This window comes from Hemitrygon akajei, chromosome 8 (genome assembly GCF_048418815.1).
Source record: "Hemitrygon akajei chromosome 8, sHemAka1.3, whole genome shotgun sequence".
Taxonomy (NCBI): domain Eukaryota; kingdom Metazoa; phylum Chordata; class Chondrichthyes; order Myliobatiformes; family Dasyatidae; genus Hemitrygon; species Hemitrygon akajei.
The window spans coordinates 178,586,523-178,606,578 of NC_133131.1; the positions used below are offsets into that span (position 1 = coordinate 178,586,523).

At 50.4% G+C, this 20,056-nt stretch overlaps 1 protein-coding gene across 2 annotated transcripts in view; it reads left to right on the forward strand.

The window, feature by feature from the left end:
* The window catches only part of LOC140732481 (IQ motif and ankyrin repeat domain-containing protein 1-like), a 151,976-nt gene that overhangs the window by 86,054 nt on the left and 45,866 nt on the right, over positions 1 to 20,056 (forward strand). For both annotated transcript variants that reach the window (XM_073055195.1, XM_073055194.1), the window contains 4 exons: positions 1,940 to 2,079; positions 11,573 to 11,627; positions 13,154 to 13,246; positions 13,701 to 13,809. In XM_073055195.1, the coding sequence (XP_072911296.1) occupies positions 1,940 to 2,079; positions 11,573 to 11,627; positions 13,154 to 13,246; positions 13,701 to 13,809 (397 nt within the window). The remainder of the gene's footprint in view (positions 1 to 1,939; positions 2,080 to 11,572; positions 11,628 to 13,153; positions 13,247 to 13,700; positions 13,810 to 20,056) is intronic.

Here is a 20,056-nt window from a genome sequence, read left to right on the forward strand (position 1 = left end):
AATCTGTAGTTGGAAAATTGCTTGAAGCTATTATTGAAGATGAAATAGCGAGGTAGCTGCAAAGAAATGGATCCATCAGGGAGACACAGCAAGGATTCAGCAAAGGCAGGTCCTGTTTGGCAAACTTACTGGAGTTCTTTGAGGATATAATAAGTGTCAGTGGATAGAGGGGAACAGATGGGCATTATTTACTTGGATTTGCAGAAGGCATTTGATAAGGTGCCACATAAAAGACTTATCCATAAGATAAGGATGCATAGAGATGGGGATGATGATGTATTAGCATGGATAGAGGACTGGTTAACCAATAGAAAGGATAGAGTTGGATATATGGGTGTTACTCTGGTTGGCAATCAGTGGTGAATGGTGTGCCACAGTGGTTGGTGTTGGGCCCACTACTGTTCATTATATACATTAATGATCTGGAACATGGGGCTGAGTGTAGTATATCTAAGTTTGCCGATGATACTAAATTTAGTGGAAAAGCAAATTGTGGAGAAGATAGGGAGAGTCTGCAGAGAGATAGGTTGAGTGGGCAAGGGTCTGGCAGATGGAGTACAATGTTGGTAAATGAGAGATCATCCACTTTGGCAGGAAAAATGAAAGAGCAAATTGTTATCTAAATGGTAAAAAGTTGCAGCATGCTGCTGTGCAGAGGAACTTGGGAGTGCTTGTGCATGAATCACAAAAGGTTGGTTTGCAGGTACAGCATGCTATCAAGAAGGCAAATGGGATGTTGGCCTTTATTGCTGGAGGGATTGAATTTATGAGCAGGGAGGTTATGCTTCAACTGTACAGGGTACACCTGGAGTACTGTGTGCAGTTCTGGTCTCCTTGAAGAAGGATATACTGGCCTTGGAGGAAGTGTGGAGGAGGTTCACCAGGTTGATTCCAGAGATGACGAGAGATTGAGTTGCCTTGGATTGTACTCACTGGAATTCAGAAGAGTGAGAGGAGCTCTTATAGAAACATATAAAATTATGAAAGGGAGAGATAAAATAGGAGCAGTAAAGTTGTTTCCACTGGAAAAGCCAGGTAGGTAGAGATGAGTCCATGGCCAGATCAGCCATAATATTATTGAATGGTGGAGCAGGCTTGATAGGCCAGATGGCCTATTCCTGTTCCTATTTCTTATGTTCTTATGTGTCTCCTGCTGGATGTTGGATCAGCTTCAGACACTCATGAGTTCTAGAGCTTCGAGGTAATGTTGCAACTCTATAAGACCCTAGTGAGACCACTAGGACTATTGCATTCAGTTCTGGTCACCTCATTGTAGGAAGAATGTGGAAGCTTTAGAGATGATTCACAGGAGATCTACTAGGATGCTGCCTGAATTAGAGAGTATGTTTTATGAGGATAAATTGAGTGATCTGGGGCTTATCTCTTTAGAGTGAAGGAGGATGAGAGGTGACTTGATAGAGGTGTAAATGATGATAAGAGGCACAGATAGAGTGGATAGCCAAAGACTTTTTCCAAGGGCAGAAATGGCTAATATGAGGAGGTATCATTTTAAGGAAAGTATGGGGGAAATGGATGTCCGAGGTTTTCTACAGAAAGAGTGGAGGGTGCATGGAATGTGTTTCCAGGAGTTGTGGTGAGTCTGATACATCAGGGGCATTTAAGATACTTTTTTATAGTGAAATGAAGGGCATTGTGGAAGGGAAGGGTTAGATTGATCTTAGAGAGGGTTAAAAGGTTGGCATAATATCATGGGCTGAAGGGCCTGTACTGGGCTGGAATGTGCTATGTTCTATGTTCTAGCACCCTGCTACACCAGCTCCCTGGAGGGCACAGCCTGGCGCAGATCCCGGGACCTGTGATGCCTGCTGCCTTGCGTGGATGGTGATGGGGGGAGAGCAGGGGGAAGAAGGATGGAGTGGGCAGGTGGTGTGTTGTGGAGAGTGGGGACAAGTGCTAACCTGCCTTGTGGCTCTGCCAGGTGGCCTCGACAGACCCCACCCTTAGGACTCTGCAGGACTGGGATATTAGCACCACTGTGGTCCTGAGGGAGAGGCTGGAAGCCGATCTGCAACGCAGGAGAGAAGCCGAGAAGCGGCAGAAAGAGGAGGAAGCCGACAGGTCAGGGGTCCTCCACATCCCCCACACCACACCACTCACCCCTTCAGACTCTCAAACACCTCACTCACTTCACACCTGCGATTGCACCATCCGCACTTACCACAGTCCATCACTCTTCCCTCACTCACTCCACTAACTCAAATGCTTCACTCACCTCACCCTTTCAGACATTCAAACCCTCACTCAGCTCACACCTGTGAGTGAACCATCATCAGTCACCTCAGTCCATCAGTCACCCCAGTCCCTTGGCCACACCACTAACTCAAACCTTTCACTCACCTCACCATTCCAGACCCTCAAACACCTCACTCATGCACACATCCCAGTGAATCATCCTCACACCAAACGGTCCATCAAATGTCACGTCACACATCCCTGATTCACACTGACAACTGGATCAAACTCTGGGGTACAGACTATATCTAGATCACATCTGGATTCAGGGTGGGGAAGTAGGAGTATGCTGGAAAGAAGGGGGGGGGGGTTGGATCCCGGGCCACAATGAGGGTGTGGGTTGTCAGGTTGAGGGTGTGTATGTTGGGTGGATAGTGTGGGATTGAGGATGTGTGTTGGTTGGGTGTTGTGGTTTTGAGGGTGTGTATTTGTTAAGGATTGTGGACCTGAGTGTGTGTGTGTGGGTATGGGTTGTGGTGTTGAAGGTGCTTGTTGGGTGGATGTTGTGCTGTTGAGTGTGTGTTCTGTGGTTGAAGGTGCAGGTTCTGGGGTTGAGGATGTATGTTGGGTGGGGGTATTATGCTGAGGGTGTGTGTTGGGTGGGTGTAGTGGGATTGAAGGTGCATGCTGCTTGTTCATCGTGGAGTTGAGGATGTGTTTGCGTGTGGGATGGTGCTTCTGTTGAGGGAGTGGGGCTTGTGGTGTTGAGTGTGTTTGTTGGGTGGGTGTTGTGCAGTTGACTGTGTGTGTGAGGTTGGGATTGTCGTGTTAAGGGAATGTGTGTGGCTGCGGTTGAGATGTTGAAGGTGCATGTGGAGTGGGGGTTGTGATGTTGAGTGTGCATGTAGGGTGGGCATTGTGGGTTTGAGGATTTTTTGTTGGGTGGGTGTTGTGGGGTTGAGGGTGTGTGCCGGATGTTTGTATTGGGTTTGAGGGTGTGGGTTGGTGTGGGTTTGAGGATGTGCTTTGGGTGGGGGTTTTGGAGTTGAGTGTATGTGTCAGGTAGGAATTTGGTGGTCAGGCTGTGCGTTAATTTGGGGTTAGGTTGGGTGGCTGTTAGGTTGAGGGTGTGCGTTGGATGGAGTTTGCGGTGTTGAGGGTGTGTGTGCAGTGAGGATTGTGGGATTTAGGGAGTGTGCTGGGTGGGGGTTCTGGTGTTGAGTCTGTGTGCTGGGTTGGAGTTGTGGTGTTGCAGGTGTGTATTGGGATTTGCAGTTCAGTTTTGGTTGGATGTTGTATTGAGGGTGTGCTTTCATTTGGGGCTGTGGTGTTGAGTGTGTGTGTGGGGTGGGTTGTGGTGTTGAGGGTGCATGTGGGGTGGGGTTATGGGGTTGAGTATTTATGTTCGGTGGGGTTGTCAGGTTGAAGGTTTGTATTGGTTGGGGCAGTGGTATTGAGGGTGTATGTTAGGTGTGGTTTAGGGTGTGTGGGAGGTGGGCATTGTAGGGTTCAGGTTGTATGTTGGTTGTAGGTTTTGGAGTTGAAGGTACATGTTCGGTGGGGGTTTGGTGTTCAGGGTGTGTGTTGGGTGGGGCTTAGGGTGTGTGTGGGGTGGGACAGGCTGTCGAGGATGTGTGTTGAGGGGGGGTTGTGGATGAGCATGTGTGGAGTGCAGTTGTGATGTTGAGGGTGTGTTTTGGATAAGTGTGGTAATGTAGGGGTGTGTCTTGGGTAGAGGTTGTGATGGTGTGTGTGTGTTGGGTGGGGGATGTGGTGTAGAGGGAGTGTGTTGGGTGAAGATTGTGGTGTTGAGTGTGTGTATTGGGGTGTGTTGGATGGAGTTGTGGTGGTGGGTATGTGTTGAGTGGAGGTTGTGGTGGTAGGTGTGTGTTGGGTGGGGGTTGTGGTGTAGAGAGAGTGTGGGTGGTTTATGTGTTGTGGTGTTGAGGGTGAGTGTTGAGTGGGGATTGTATGGTTGAGGTTGCTTGTGAAGAAGGGTGTTGAGGTTGTGGGTCTGTGTGAAGTGGGTGTTATGTTGAGGATGTGTTTTGAGTGAGGATTGTGGGGTTTAGGGAGTATGTTAGGTGGTGGTTGAAGGTGTATGTGGGATTTAGAGTGTGTTGGGTGAGGGTTGTGTTGAGGGTGTGTGTGTTTCATGGGGTTTTTGGTGTTGGTCATGTTTTGGATGGGAGCTGTGAGCTTGAGAGTTTGTGTTGGGGCAGGGCTGTGATGTTGAGGGTATGTGTGGGTGGGAGGGGTGGGTCTTGTGGTGTTGAAGTTGTGTTGGGTGGGGTTTGTGTGTTTTAGAGTATGTGTAGGGTACGGGCTGTTGTGTTGAGGGCACTGGTTGGGTGAGGGTTTTTGGGTGGGTGTTGTAGGTTTGAGGGAGCCTGCTGGGTGTGCATTGTGGTGTTGAAAATGTGTGTGTAGGTCCAGGGTTGTATGCTGAGGGTATGTGTTGAGTTGGGGTTCTGATGTTGAGCGTGTCTTGTGGGGTTTGTGGGGCTGAGTGTTTGTGTTGGGTGGCGATTGTCGTGTTGAGGGTGTATGTGTTGGGTGGCTGTGGTGTTGATATGTCTGTTTGGTGGGATTTGGTGTTGTGGGTGTGTGTATTGGATTGGGTTGTAGGGTTGTAAGGATGAGGGTGTGTGTTGGTTTGGAGTTGTGCAGTTGAGAGTTAGTGTTAGCTGGTGGCTGTGGGGTTGAGGGTTTGTGTTGGCTGGGGGCTGTGATATTGAGGGTGTGTCTGTATTGGTGGAGCTTGTGTTGAGGGTGTGTGTGTGGGATAGGTATTGTCATGTTGAGGATGTTTGTGGGGTGGGGTTGTATTGAGTGGGGGATTGTGTGGTTGTGTGTGCATGTGGAGTGGGGGTTCTGAGGTTGAGGCTGTGTGTTAGATTTGGGTTGGGTGTGGTATTGAGGGTATGTGTTGGACTGGGGTTGTGTTGTTGAGGGGGTGCGTTGGACTGGGGTTGTATTGTTGAGGGGGTGTGTTGCCTGGGTTGTGTTGTTGAGGGGGTGTGTTAGCTGTGGTTGTAGTATTGAGGGTATGTGTTGGACTGGGGTTGTGTTGTTGAGGTGGTGTGTTGGCTGTGGTTGTAGTATTGAGGGTATGCGTTGGACTGGGGTTGTGTTGTTGAGGGGGTGTGTTGGCTGTGGTTGTAATATTGAGGGTATGTGTTGGACTGGGGTTGTGTTGTTGAGGGGGTGTGTTGGCTGTGGTTGAGGTATTGAGGGTATGTGTTGGACTGGGGTTGTGTTGTTGAGGGGGTGTGTTGACTGTGGTTGTGGTATTGAGGGTATGTGTTGGATTTCGGTTGTGTTGTTGAGGGGGTGTGTTGGACTGGGGTTGTGTTGTTGAGGTGGTGTGTTGGCTGTGGTTGTAGTATTGAGGGTATGCGTTGGACTGGGGTTGTGTTGTTGAGGGGGTGTGTTGGCTGTGGTTGTAGTATTGAGGGTATGTGTTGGGCTGGGGTTGTGTTGTTGAGGGGGTGTGTTGGCTGTGGTTGAGGTATTGAGGGTATGTGTTGGACTGGGGTTGTGTTGTTGAGGGGGTGTGTTGACTGTGGTTGTGGTATTGAGGGTATGTGTTGGATTTCGGTTGTGTTGTTGAGGGGGTGTGTTGGACTGGGGTTGTGTTGTTGAGGGGGTGCGTTGGACTGGGGTTGTGTTGTTGAGGGGGTGTGTTGGCTGGGTTGTGTTGTTGAGGGGGTGTGTTAGCTGTGGTTGTAGTATTGAGGGTATGTGTTGGACTGGGGTTGTGTTGTTGAGGTGGTGTGTTGGCTGTGGTAGTAGTATTGAGGGTATGAGTTGGACTGGGGTTGTGTTGTTGAGGGGGTGTGTTGGCTGTGGTTGTAGTATTGAGGGTATGTGTTGGACTGGGATTGTGTTGTTGACGGGGTGTGTTGGCTGTGGTTGTGGTATTGAGGGTATGCGTTGGATTTCGGTTGTGTTGTTGAGGGGGTGTATTGGACTGGGGTTGTGTTGTTGAGGGGGTGCTTTGGTCTGGGGTTGTGTTGTTGAGGGGGTGTGTTGACTGTGGTTGTGGTATTGAGGGTATGTGTTGGATTTCGGTTGTGTTGTTGAGGGGGTGTGTTGGACTGGGGTTGTGTTGTTGAGGGGGTGTGTTGGCTGTGGTTGTGGTATTGAGGGTATGCGTTGGATTTCGGTTGTGTTGTTGAGGGGGTGTGTTGGACTGGGGTTGTGTTGTTGAGGGGGTGCGTTGGACTGGGGTTGTGTTGTTGAGGGGGTGTGTTGACTGTGGTTGTGGTATTGAGGGTATGTGTTGGATTTCGGTTGTGTTGTTGAGGGGGTGTGTTGGACTGGGGTTGTGTTGTTGAGGGGGTGCGTAGGACTGGGTTTGTGTTGTTGAGGGGGTGTGTTGGCTGGGTTGTGTTGTTGAGGGGGTGTGTTAGCTGTGGTTGTAGTATTGAGGGTATGTGTTGGACTGGGGTTGTGTTGTTGAGGTGGTGTGTTGGCTGTGGTTGTAGTATTGAGGGTATGCGCTGGACTGGGGTTGTGTTGTTGAGGGGGTGTGTTGGCTGTGGTTGTAGTATTGAGGGTATGTGTTGGACTGGGGTTGTGTTGTTGAGGGGGTGTGTTGGCTGTGGTTGTGGTATTGAGGGTATGCGTTGGATTTCGGTTGTGTTGTTGAGGGGGTGTATTGGACTGGGGTTGTGTTGTTGAGGGGGTGCTTTGGTCTGGGGTTGTGTTGTTGAGGGGGTGTGTTGACTGTGGTTGTGGTATTGAGGGTATGTGTTGGATTTCAGTTGTGTTGTTGAGGGGGTGTGTTGGACTGGGGTTGTGTTGTTGAGGGGGTGCGTTGGACTGGGGTTGTGTTGTTGAGGGGGTGTGTTGACTGTGGTTGTGGTATTGAGGGTATGTGTTGGATTTCGGTTGTGTTGTTGAGGGGGTGTGTTGGACTGGGGTTGTGTTGTTGAGGGGGTGTGTTGGCTGGGTTGTGTTGTTGAGGGGGTGTGTTGGCTGTGGTTGTGGTATTGAGGGTATGCATTGGACTGGGGTTGTGTTGTTGAGGGGGTGTGTTGGCTGTGGTTGTGGTATTAAGGGTATGCATTGGACTGGGGTTGTGTTGTTGAGGGGGTGTTTTGGCTGTGGTTGTGGTATTGAGGGTATGTGTTGGATTTCGGTTGTGTTGTTGAGGGGGTGTGTTGGACTTGGGTTGTGTTGTTGAGGGGGTGTGTTGGCTGGGTTGTGTTGTTGAGGGGGTGTGTTGGCTGTGGTTGTGGTATTGAGGGTATGTGTTGGATTTCGGTTGTGTTGTTGAGGGGGTGCGTTGGACTGGGGTTGTGTTGTTGAGGGGGTGTGTTGGCTGTGGTTGTGGTATTAAGGGTATGCATTGGACTGGGGTTGTGTTGTTGAGGGGGTGTTTTGGCTGTGGTTGTGGTATTGAGGGTATGTGTTGGATTTCGGTTGTGTTGTTGAGGGGGTGTGTTGGACTTGGGTTGTGTTGTTGAGGGGGTGTGTTGGCTGGGTTGTGTTGTTGAGGGGGTGTGTTGGCTGTGGTTGTGGTATTGAGGGTATGTGTTGGATTTCGGTTGTGTTGTTGAGGGGGTGCGTTGGACTGGGGTTGTGTTGTTGAGGGGGTGTGTTGGACTGGGGTTGTGTTGTTGAGGGGGTGTGTTGGATTTCGGTTGTGTTGTTGAGGGGGTGCGTTGGACTGGGGTTGTGTTGTTGAGGGGGTGTGTTGACTGTGGTTGTGGTATTGAGGGTATGTGTTGGATTTCGGTTGTGTTGTTGAGGGGGTGTGTTGGACTGGGGTTGTGTTGTTGAGGGGGTGTGTTGGCTGTGGTTGTGGTATTGAGGGGGTGTGTTGGCTGGGTTGTGTTGTTGAGGGGGTGTGTTGGCTGGGTTGTGTTGTTGAGGGGGTGTGTTGGCTGTGGTTGTGGTATTGAGGGTATGTGTTGGACTGTGGTTGTGGTATTGAGGGGGTGTGTTGGATTTCGGTTGTGTTGTTGAGGGGGTGTGTTGGACTGGGGTTGTGTTGTTGAGGGGGTGTGTTGGCTATGGTTGTGGTATTGAGGGTATGCATTGGACTGGGGTTGTGTTGTTGAGGGGGTGTGTTGGCTGGGTTGTGTTGTTGAGGGGGTGTGTTGGCTGTGGTTGTGGTATTAAGGGTATGCATTGGACTGGGGTTGTGTTGTTGAGGGGGTGCTTTGGTCTGGGGTTGTGTTGTTGAGGGGGTGTGTTGACTGTGGTTGTGGTATTGAGGGTATGTGTTGGATTTCAGTTGTGTTGTTGAGGGGGTGTGTTGGACTGGGGTTGTGTTGTTGAGGGGGTGCGTTGGACTGGGGTTGTGTTGTTGAGGGGGTGTGTTGACTGTGGTTGTGGTATTGAGGGTATGTGTTGGATTTCGGTTGTGTTGTTGAGGGGGTGTGTTGGACTGGGGTTGTGTTGTTGAGGGGGTGTGTTGGCTGGGTTGTGTTGTTGAGGGGGTGTGTTGGCTGTGGTTGTGGTATTGAGGGTATGCATTGGACTGGGGTTGTGTTGTTGAGGGGGTGTGTTGGCTGTGGTTGTGGTATTAAGGGTATGCATTGGACTGGGGTTGTGTTGTTGAGGGGGTGTTTTGGCTGTGGTTGTGGTATTGAGGGTATGTGTTGGATTTCGGTTGTGTTGTTGAGGGGGTGTGTTGGACTTGGGTTGTGTTGTTGATGGGGTGTGTTGGCTGGGTTGTGTTGTTGAGGGGGTGTGTTGGCTGTGGTTGTGGTATTGAGGGTATGTGTTGGATTTCGGTTGTGTTGTTGAGGGGGTGCGTTGGACTGGGGTTGTGTTGTTGAGGGGGTGTGTTGGCTGTGGTTGTGGTATTAAGGGTATGCATTGGACTGGGGTTGTGTTGTTGAGGGGGTGTTTTGGCTGTGGTTGTGGTATTGAGGGTATGTGTTGGATTTCGGTTGTGTTGTTGAGGGGGTGTGTTGGCTGGGTTGTGTTGTTGAGGGGGTGTGTTGGCTGTGGTTGTGGTATTGAGGGTATGTGTTGGATTTCGGTTGTGTTGTTGAGGGGGTGCGTTGGACTGGGGTTGTGTTGTTGAGGGGGTGTGTTGGACTGGGGTTGTGTTGTTGAGGGGGTGTGTTGGATTTCGGTTGTGTTGTTGAGGGGGTGCGTTGGACTGGGGTTGTGTTGTTGAGGGGGTGTGTTGACTGTGGTTGTGGTATTGAGGGTATGTGTTGGATTTCGGTTGTGTTGTTGAGGGGGTGTGTTGGACTGGGGTTGTGTTGTTGAGGGGGTGTGTTGGCTGTGGTTGTGGTATTGAGGGGGTGTGTTGGCTGGGTTGTGTTGTTGAGGGGGTGTGTTGGCTGGGTTGTGTTGTTGAGGGGGTGTGTTGGCTGTGGTTGTGGTATTGAGGGTATGTGTTGGACTGTGGTTGTGGTATTGAGGGGGTGTGTTGGATTTCGGTTGTGTTGTTGAGGGGGTGTGTTGGACTGGGGTTGTGTTGTTGAGGGGGTGTGTTGGCTGTGGTTGTGGTATTGAGGGTATGCATTGGACTGGGGTTGTGTTGTTGAGGGGGTGTGTTGGCTGGGTTGTGTTGTTGAGGGGGTGTGTTGGCTGTGGTTGTGGTATTAAGGGTATGCATTGGACTGGGGTTGTGTTGTTGAGGGGGTGTTTTGGCTGTGGTTGTGGTATTGAGGGTATGTGTTGGATTTCGGTTGTGTTGTTGAGGGGGTGTGTTGGACTGGGGTTGTGTTGTTGAGGGGGTGTGTTGGCTGGGTTGTGTTGTTGAGGGGGTGTGTTGGCTGTGGTTGTGGTATTGAGGGTATGTGTTGGATTTCGGTTGTGTTGTTGAGGGGGTGCGTTGGACTGGGGTTGTGTTGTTGAGGGGGTGTGTTGGACTGGGGTTGTGTTGTTGAGGGGGTGTGTTGAATTTCGGTTGTGTTGTTGAGGGGGTGTGTTGGACTGGGGTTGTGTTGTTGAGGGGGTGTGTTGGCTGTGGTTGTGGTATTGAGGGGGTGTGTTGGCTGGGTTGTGTTGTTGAGGGGGTGTGTTGGCTGTGGTTGTGGTATTGAGGGTATGCATTGGACTGGGGTTGTGTTGTTGAGGGGGTGTGTTGGCTGGGTTGTGTTGTTGAGGGGGTGTGTTGGCTGTGGTTGAGGTATTGAGGGTATGTGTTGGACTGGGGTTGTGTTGTTGAGGGGGTGTTTTTCCTGTGGTTGTGGTATTGAGGGTATGTGTTGGCTGTGGTTGTGGTATTGAGGGTATGCATTGGACTGGGGTTGTGTTGTTGAGGGGGTGTGTTGGCTGGGTTGTGTTTTTGAGGGGGTGTGTTGGCTGTGGTTGTGGTATTGAGGGTATGCGTTGGACTGGGGTTGTGTTGTTGAGGGGGTGTTTTGGCTGTGGTTGTGGTATTGAGGGTATGTGTTGGACTGGGGTTGTGTTGTTGAGGGGGTGTGTTGGCTGGGTTGTGTTGTTGAGGGGGTGTGTTGGCTGTGGTTGTGGTATTGAGGGTATGTGTTGGACTGGGGTTGTGTTGTTGAGGGGGTTGTGTTGTTGAGGGGGTGTGTTGGCTGTGGTTGTGGTATTGAGGGTATGCATTGGACTGGGGTTGTGTTGTTGAGGGGGTGTGTTGGCTGGGTTGTGTTGTTGAGGGGGTGTGTTGGCTGTGGTTGTGGTATTGAGGGTATGCGTTGGACTGGTATTGTCTTGTTGAGGGGGTGTGTTGGCTGGGTTGTGTTGTTGAGGGGGTGTGTTGGCTGGGTTGTGTTGTTGAGGGGGTGTGTTGGCTGTGGTTGTGGTATTGAGGGGGTGTGTTGGCTGGGTTGTGTTGTTGAGGGGGTGTGTTGGCTGTGGTTGTGGTATTGAGGGTATGCATTGGACTGGGGTTGTGTTGTTGAGGGGGTGTGTTGGACTGGGGTTGTGTTGTTGAGGGGGTGTGTTGGCTGTGGTTGTGGTATTGAGGGTATGCATTGGACTGGGGTTGTGTTGTTGAGGAGGTGTGTTGGACTGGGGTTGTGTTGTTGAGGGGGTGTTTTGGCTGTGGTTGTGGTATTGAGGGTATGCATTGGACTGGGGTTGTGTTGTTGAGGGGGTGTGTTGGACTGGGGTTGTGTTGTTGAGGGGGTGTTTTGGCTGTGGTTGTGGTATTGAGGGTATGCATTGGACTTGGGTTGTGTTGTTGAGGGGGTGTGTTGGACTGGGGTTGTGTTGTTGAGGGGGTGTGTTGGCTGGGTTGTGTTGTTGAGGGGGTGTGTTGGACTGGGGTTGTGTTGTTGAGGGGGTGTGTTGGACTGGGGTTGTGTTGTTGAGGGGGTGTGTTGGCTGTGGTTGTGGTATTGAGGGTATGCGTTGGACTGGGATTGTCTTGTTGAGGATTTGTGTTGGCTGGGGCTGCCTCAGACCATGGTCTTGTAACCTGACTCTCTGTGTCCAGGATCCAGGGCCAGGTTTCAGAACTGACGAAGGAGCTGTCCCAGTACCAGCACGAGGTGGGTTGCCCGAAATTCCTGCTCTGTCTCCGGCACCACCATCTGTTGCTGGCTCACTGACCCCTGGGAAGCTGCGCATTCCTTCCCCACCCTCACTCACACCTGTCTGTCCCCCCGTCGTGTCACAAGCGCTCCCCAATCCCCGCTCTCCTCTCATTGATTCCTGGGGAGTCACAGACTCCTCTTCCACCCCCACGCTCCCTTCACTGATCCCCTGGGTGTCACAGACTCTTCCCCTACCCTCCCTGACCCCTGGGTAGTCACAGGCTCCTCCCTCACCTCTCATCTCCCATCACTGTCCCCTAGGGAGTAATAGAGTCCTCCCTCACCCTTGTGTTTCCCTCACTGACCCCTGGGGAGTCATAGATGCTTCCCCTGCCCTCACTGACCTCTGGGGTGTGACAAACTCTTCCCCTGCCCTCACTGACCCCTGGGGAATCAGAGATGCTTTACCTGCCCTCACTGACCCCTGGGGAGTCACAGATGCTTCCCCTGCACTCCCCACGCTCTCCACACTGACCCGGATGTGGTGTGAGGTTGAGGGTGGGCTGTCAATGTCACTGCACAGACCCGGGTGGCATGTGAGGGTGGGTACAGATGCTTTTGTGTGTGAGGGTGGGAACAGACAGGGACAGGTGTGTGAGTGTGGGGACTAACTCAGGTGGCATGTGAGGGTGGAACAGGTGCTGTGTGAAGGTGGGGATAGACTGGTACAGATCCAGGTGGTGAGTGAGGGTGGGGTCAGACCCAGGTGCTGAGAGAGGGTGGGGACAAATTGGTACAGATCCAGGTGGTGAGTGAGGGTGGGGTCAGACCCAGGTGGTGAGTGAGGGTGGGGTCAAACTGGGACAGACCCAGGTGCTGTGTGAAGGTGGGGACAGACTGGTACAGATCCAGGTGGTGAGTGAGGGTGGGGTCAGACCCAGGTGTTGAGAGAGGGTGAGGACAAACTGGGACAGACCCAGGTGGTGTGTGAGGGTGGGGACAGACTGGGACTGACCAGGTGGTGAGTGAGGGTGAGGACAAACTGGGACAGACCCAGGTGGTGTGTGAGAGTGGGGATAGACCCAGGTGCTGAGAGAGGGTGGGGACAGACTGGGAGAGACCCAGGTGGTGAGTGAGGGTGGGAATAGACCCAGGTGCTGAGAGAGGGTGGGGACAGACTGGGACTGACCAGGTGGTGAGTTAGGGTGGGGATAGACCCAGGTGCTGAGAGAGGGTGGGGACAGACTGGGACTGACCAGTTGGTGAGTGAGGGTGGGGATAGACCCAGGTGCTGAGAGAGGGTGGGGACAGACTGGGACTGACCAGGTGGTGAGTGAGGGTGGGAATAGACCCAGGTGTTGAGAGAGGGTGGGGACAGACTGGGAGAGACCCAGGTGGTGAGTGAGGGTGGGAATAGACCCAGGTGCTGAGAGAGGGTGGGGACAGACTGGGACTGACCAGGTGGTGAGTTAGGGTGGGGATAGACTGGGAGAGACCCAGGTGAACAAGGGACACATTTAACATGGGCCATTCTCCACCAGCTGCAGAAAGCATATTGTGAACTCCACAAACGCATCAACGAGCACGACAAGTGTGTGAGCAAGGACACGGGCAAGACCAACGTCACACTGCAGGTCAGTCAGCCCTGCTCCCAGGAGGACACCACTTTCTCCGACCCTCCCTCCCTCGCTATCTCTGCCTTCTTCCTCAGTCTGCAAACCTCCCCCATCCTTTCACTTCTCTCCCTTTGTATCGCTCACGGTATCCTCCCCTAATCTGCAACCGCAGCTTCTTTCTTCCCCTCTCTCCCCCTCTCTCTCCTTTCTCTCTACCCCACTTTTCCCCTCTCTTTCCCCCATCTGACTCCCCTCTGCCCCCCTTCTCTCCCACTGTGTCTTGTCCCTTGTGCAGAACAGACCCCACTGTGGTCTGCAGCTGAATGGATGACAGAGTGGAGCAGGGGCTCCCAGGCTGTGAGCACTGAGGCAGGCTGATGGGGGAGTATGGTGCAGTGGGCCATGCCTGATGCATGAGATAGGGTAGTCCTCAGCACTTCCAAAGTGGTCTGACACCTCCCTCTGTCTTCAGGCTGTCCACGATGCAGAGGAACTGCTGGCAGTGAAGAGATCCGCAGCGGCCGAGGCAGAGCAGAAACTCTCACTGGCCAAGCTGCAGCTGAGGGAGAGGCTTCAGAGAGGTGGGTCACAGCGAGGAGCCGACTGAAAGCGGGAGCTGGAGACCATCCTGTACCAGACCCAAACCAAACTTAGACCGCAAAGCAGACCCTAACCGAATTCAGTCTCCCACCCTGGATCCTAACCAAACTGGCTTGGCAGCGGGGTGGAAACCGAAGTGAAGGGACTCAGGATAGGACAGATGGTAGGAAAGTAAAGATAGAGTACAGTCAGATTGTCAGGAAGGGCAGGCAGGTGATGAGTCTTAGTTGCAACCAACAGGCTGAGTATCAAATTATTAGGGATGCAGAATCAAGGATAGCAAATACGGTACTCAAGATGTTGTGTCTAAATGTGCGTCGTATAAGAAGTAAGGTGGATGATCTTGTTGCGATATTACAGGTCGCCAGGTATGATGTTGTGGCCATCACAGAATCATGGCTGAAGAATGGTTGTAGTTGGGAGCTGAATGTCCAAGATTACATGTTATATCAGAGGAATAAGAGGGTAGGCAGAGGGGTGGTGTGGCTCTGCTGGTAAAGAAAGGCATCAAATCAGTAGAAAGATGTGACATAGGATCAGAAGATATTGAATTTTTGTGGGTTGAGTGAAGATACTGTAAGGGTAAAAGGACCTTGATAGCAGTTATATACAGGCCTCCCAACAGTGGCTGGGAGGTGGACCACAGATTACAACAGGAAATAGAAAAGGCATGTCAAAAGGGGAATGTTATGGTAGTCATAGGAGATTTTAACATACAGGTCAATAGGGAAAATCAGATTGGTAATTGATCTCAAGAGAGTGAGTTTGCTGAATGCCTAAGAGATAGCTTTTGAGAGCAACTTGTCATTGAGCCTACTAGGTGATCAGATATACTGGATTGGGTGTTATGTAATAGAACCATAGAACACTACAGCACAGTACAGGCCCTTCAGCCCTCCATATTGTGCCGACCCATATAATCCTTAAAAAAAGTACTAAACCCATACTACCCCATTACCCTTAATTTTTCTTTCATCTATGTGCCTGTCCAAGAGGCTCTTAAATACCCCTCTACTACTAATATATCTACTATAAGCCTACAGACTCTCACAGCTACCTGAACTATTCCTCTTCCCACCCTGTCTCTTGCAAAAATGCTATCCCCTTCTCACAATTCCTCCGTCTCCGCCGCATCTGCTCTCAGGATGAGGCTTTTCATTCCAGGACGAAGGAGATGTCTTACTTTTTTAAACAAAGGGGTTTCCCTTCTTCCACCATCAACTCTGCTCTCAAACGCATCTCTCCCATTTCCTGCACATCTGCCCTCACCCCATCAGCCCACCACCCCACTTGGGATAGGGTCCCCCTTGTCCTCACCTACCACCCCACCAGCCTCCGGATCCAACGTATAATTCTCCGTAACTTCCGCCACCTCTAACGGGATCCCACGACCAAGCACATCTTTCCCTCCCCCTCTCTTTCTGCTTTCTGCAGGAATCGCACCCTCTGCGACTCCCTTCTCCACTCGTCCCCCCCATCCCTTCCCACTGATCTCCCTCCCAGCATTTATCCTTGTAAGCAGAACAAGTGCTACACCTGCCCTTACACTTCCTCCCTCACCACCATTCAGGGCCACAGACAGTCCTTCCAGGTGAGGCGACACTTCACCTGTGAGTCGGCTGGTGTGGTATACTGCGTCCGGTGCTCCCGGTGTGGCCTTTTATATATTGGTGAGACCCGACGCTGACTGGGAGACCATTTCGCTTAACACCTACGCTCTGTCCGCCAGAGAAAGCAGGATCTCCCAGTGGCCACACATTTTAATTCCATGTCCCATTCCCATTCTGATATGTCTATCCATGGCCTCCTCTACTGTCAAGATAAAGCCACACTCAGGTTGGAGGAACAACACCTTATATACCGTCTGGGTAGCCTCCAACCTGATGGCATGAACATCGACTTCTCTAACTTCTGTTAATGCCCCTCCTCCCCTTCTTACCCCATCCCTGATTTATTTAGTTTTTTTTCCCCTGTCACAAGGTGGGGACAAGGGTGCTGGGAGAGGACCCACAAGCAGGACACAAACACGTCTTTCTTAGTTACAATAAAATAACGTTTATTACTCGCTACACAGAAGATCAGGAAATCAAGGAGGACAAAGAGGAACACGAACCTCAGACTAGGGGACTAGGGACTTGGATCGCCGCAGACCTGGGAGTTGGAAACTGGGAACTGGGATCGCCGCAGCCATGACTTGGACAGTGGGAACATGGACAGCCGCGGACTTGGACTTGGACAGTGGGAACATGGACAGCCGCAGACCTTGGACTTGGACAGTGGGAACATGGACAGCCATGGACCTTGGTCTTGGACAGTGGGAACATGGATCGTTGCGGCCATGACTGGGACCTTGGGGACTGGGACCACCACGGCCCTTGGACTTGGAGACTGGGATCCATGGATCGCCGCAGCCGGGAATGTGGAACCTGGATCATTGCGGACGCTGGACTAGGAGACTAGGACCTTGATTCACAGCAGCCAGAAACGTGGACACCATGGATCGCCGCAGCCAGAAATGTGGACACCAAAACACAGGACAGGAACATTGAGCCAGGACTCCTCCTTCAGATCAGGCATCGAGCCAGGACTCTTCTTCAAGGGAACAGATGTGGACAGGACTCTTCTTCAAGGGGTAGACACGGACAATGGGCATGAACATCGAGCCGGAACTCCGCCTTCAGCTCAGGCACCGAGCCAGGATTCTTCTTCGAGGGATAGACATGGACAATGGTCATGAACGTTGAGCCAGGACTCCACCTTCCACTCAGGCACCGAGCCGGGACTCTTCAAGGGGGATAGACACGGACAATGGGTATGAACATCGAGCCGGAACTCCTCCTACTATTAAGTCACCGAGCTGAGACTCTTCTTGAAGTGGTAGACTCGGACAATGGGCATGAATGTCAAGCCGGAACTCCGCCTTCAACTCACCCCTGGCAGATTGACCTTGCCCAGACCCACAATGGCGAAGGAAGGCGAATTGCTAGTACTCTGATGCGGGCTGCATTACTCTGGCTTGTGGTAGCAACGGCGACTTGATAAGGCTTCCTAACACTCTCTCCCCAAATGGCTAAAGCCAGGGGCTTATAAACTGCCAGTTCAGGTCGAGGGTAGATTACCTTGATTGCCAAGCTCAAGGGATGCATGAAACGGAATTAGAAGGGAACAAGGAGTCAATGGTCCGGATCGCAACCTAACTAAATTTAAAGGGGAACCAATCCGGACCACGACAAACCCCTCCCTTTTTTTCTTTCTCTCTCTGCCCATCACTCTGCCTGTTCTCCATCTCCCACTGGTGCTCCCCTCCCACTTTCTTTCTCCCTAGGCCTCCTGTCCCATGATCCTTTCCCTTCTCCAGCTCTGTATCCCTTTTGCCAATCACCTTTCTGGCTCTCAGCTTCACCCCACCCCCTCCGGTCTTCTCCTATCATTTCACATTTTCCCCTCCCCCTCCTACTTTCAAATCTCTGACTATCTTTCCATTCAGTTAGTCCTGACGAAGGGTCTCGGCCCAAAACAGCGACAGTGCTTCTTCCTCTAGATGCTGCCTGGCCTGCTGTGTTCCACCAGCATTTTATGTGTGTTGCTTAAATACCCCTAATGTTTTAGCCTCCACAACCATCCCTGGCAAGTCATTCCAGGCACTCACAACCCTCTGTGTAAAAAAACTTATCCCTGAAACTATGACAATTAAAGAGGAGGAAGTACTGGCACTTTTAAGGAATATAAAAGTGGATAAATCTCTGGATCCTGACAGGATATTCCCTAGGACCTTGATGGAAGTTAGTGTAGAAATAGCAGGGGCTCTGACAGAAATATTTCAAATGTCATTAGAAATGGGGATGGTGCTGGAGGATTAGCATAATGCTCATGTGGTTCCATTGTTTAAAAAGGGTTCTAAGTGTAAACCTAGCAACTATAGGCTTGTCGTTTGACGTCAGTGGTGGGTAAATAAATGGAAAGTATTCTTAGAGATGGTATATATAATTATCTGGATAGACAGGGTCTGATTAGGAATAGTCAGCATGGATTTGTGCATGGAAGGTCATATTTGACAAATCTTATTGAATTTTTTGAAGAGGTTACGAGGAAAGTTGACGAGGGTAAAGCAGTGGATGTTGTCTATATGGACTTCAGTAAGGCCTTTGACAAGGTTCTGCACGGAAGGTTAGTTAGGAAGGTTCAATCATTAGGTATTAATATTGAAGTAGTAAAATGGATTCAACAGTGGCTAGATGGGAGATGCCAAAGAGTAGTGGTGGATTACAGTTTGTCAGGTTGGAGACCAGTGACTAGTGGTATGCCTCAGGGATCGGTATTGGGTCCAATGTTGTTTGTCATATACATTAATGATCTGGATGATGGGGTGGTAAATTGGATTAGTAAGTATGCAGATGATACTAAGGTAGGTGGTGTTGTGGATAATAAAGTAGGTTTTCAAAGCTTGCAGAGAGATTTAGGTCAGTTAGAAGAGTGGGCTGAATGATGGCCGATGGAGTTTAATGCTGATAAGTGAGAGGTGCTACATTTTGGTAGGAATAATCAAAATAGGACATACATGGTAAATGTTAGGGCATTGAAGAATGCATTAGAACAGAGTGATCTAGGAATAATGGTGCATAGTTCCCTGAAGGTGGAATCTCATGTGGATAGGGTGGTGAAGAAAGCTTTTGGTATGCTGGCCTTTATAAATCAGAACATTGAATATAGGAGTTGGGATGTAATGTTAAAATTGTACAAGGCATTAGTAAGGCCGAATTTAGAGTATTGTGTACAGTTCTGGTCATCGAATTATAGGAAAGATATCAACAAAATAGAGAGAGTACAGAGAAGATTTACTAAAATGTTACCTGGGTTTCAGCACTTAAGTTACAGTGAAAGATTGAACAAGTTAGGTCTTTATTCTTTGGAGTGTAGAAAGTTGAGGGGGGACTTGATAGAGGTATTTAAAATAATGAGGGGGATAGATCGAGTTGTCGTGGATAGGCTTTTTCCATTGAGAGTAGGGGTGATTCAAACAAGAGGACATGATTTGAGAGTTAGGAGGCAAAAGTTCAAGGGTAACACGAGGGGAATTTCTTTACTCAGAGAGTGGTAGCTGTGTGGAATGAGCTTCCAGTAGAAGTGGTAGAGGCAGTTTCTGTATTGTCATTTAAAGTAAAATTGGATAGGTATATGGACAGGAAATTAATGGAGGGTTATGGGCTGTGTGCAGGCCAGTGGGACTAGGTGAGTGTAAGCGTCAGCACGGACTAGAAAGGCCGAGATGGCCTGTTTTCGGGCTGTAATTGTTATACGGTTATATGGTATATGTCTCCCCTAAACTTCCTTTCCTTAATTTTGTACATATGCCCTCTGGTGTTTGCTATTGGTGCCCTGAGAAACAGGTACTGACTATCCAACCTATCTATGCCTCTCATAATCTTGTAGACCTCTATCAAGTCCCCTCTCATTCTTCTGCACTCCAAAGAGAAAAGTCCCAGCTCTGCTAACCTTGCTTCATATGACTTGTTCTCCAAACCAGGCAACATCCTGGTAAATCTCCACTGCACCCTCTCCATAGCTTCCACATCCTTTCTTTAATGAGATGACCAGAATTGAACTCAATACTCTAAGTGCGGTCTCACCAGAGATTTGTAGAGTTGCAGCATGACCTCTCTACTCTTGAACTCAATCCCCCTGTTAATGAAGCTAAGCATCCCATAGGCCTTCTTAACTACCCTATCAACTTGTGCAGCGACCTTGAGGGATGTATGGATTTGAACCCCAAGGTCCCTTTGTTCATCCACACTCTTAAGTAACTGACCATTAATCCTGTACTCAGTCTTCTGGTTTGTCCTTCCAAAATGCATCGCCTCACACTTGTCCGGATTGAACTCCATCCGCCATTTTTCTGCCCAACTCTGCAGCCTGTCTATATCCTCTTTAACCTTCGACAACCTACAGCTCCATCCGCAACGCCTCCAATCTTCGTGTCATCCGCAAACTTACTCACCCATCCTTCCGCCTCTACATCCAGGTCATTTATAAAAATCACAAATAACAGGGGTCCCAGGACAGATCCCTGCGGCACTCCACTAGTCACCGACCTCCAGGCAGAATACTTTCCTTCCACTACTACCCTCTGCTTTCTTCCTTTAAGCTAATTTTTTATCCAAACAGCCAATGTTCCACTTATCCCATGCCTCATGACTTTCTGGATGAGTCTCTCATGAGGGACCTTGTCAA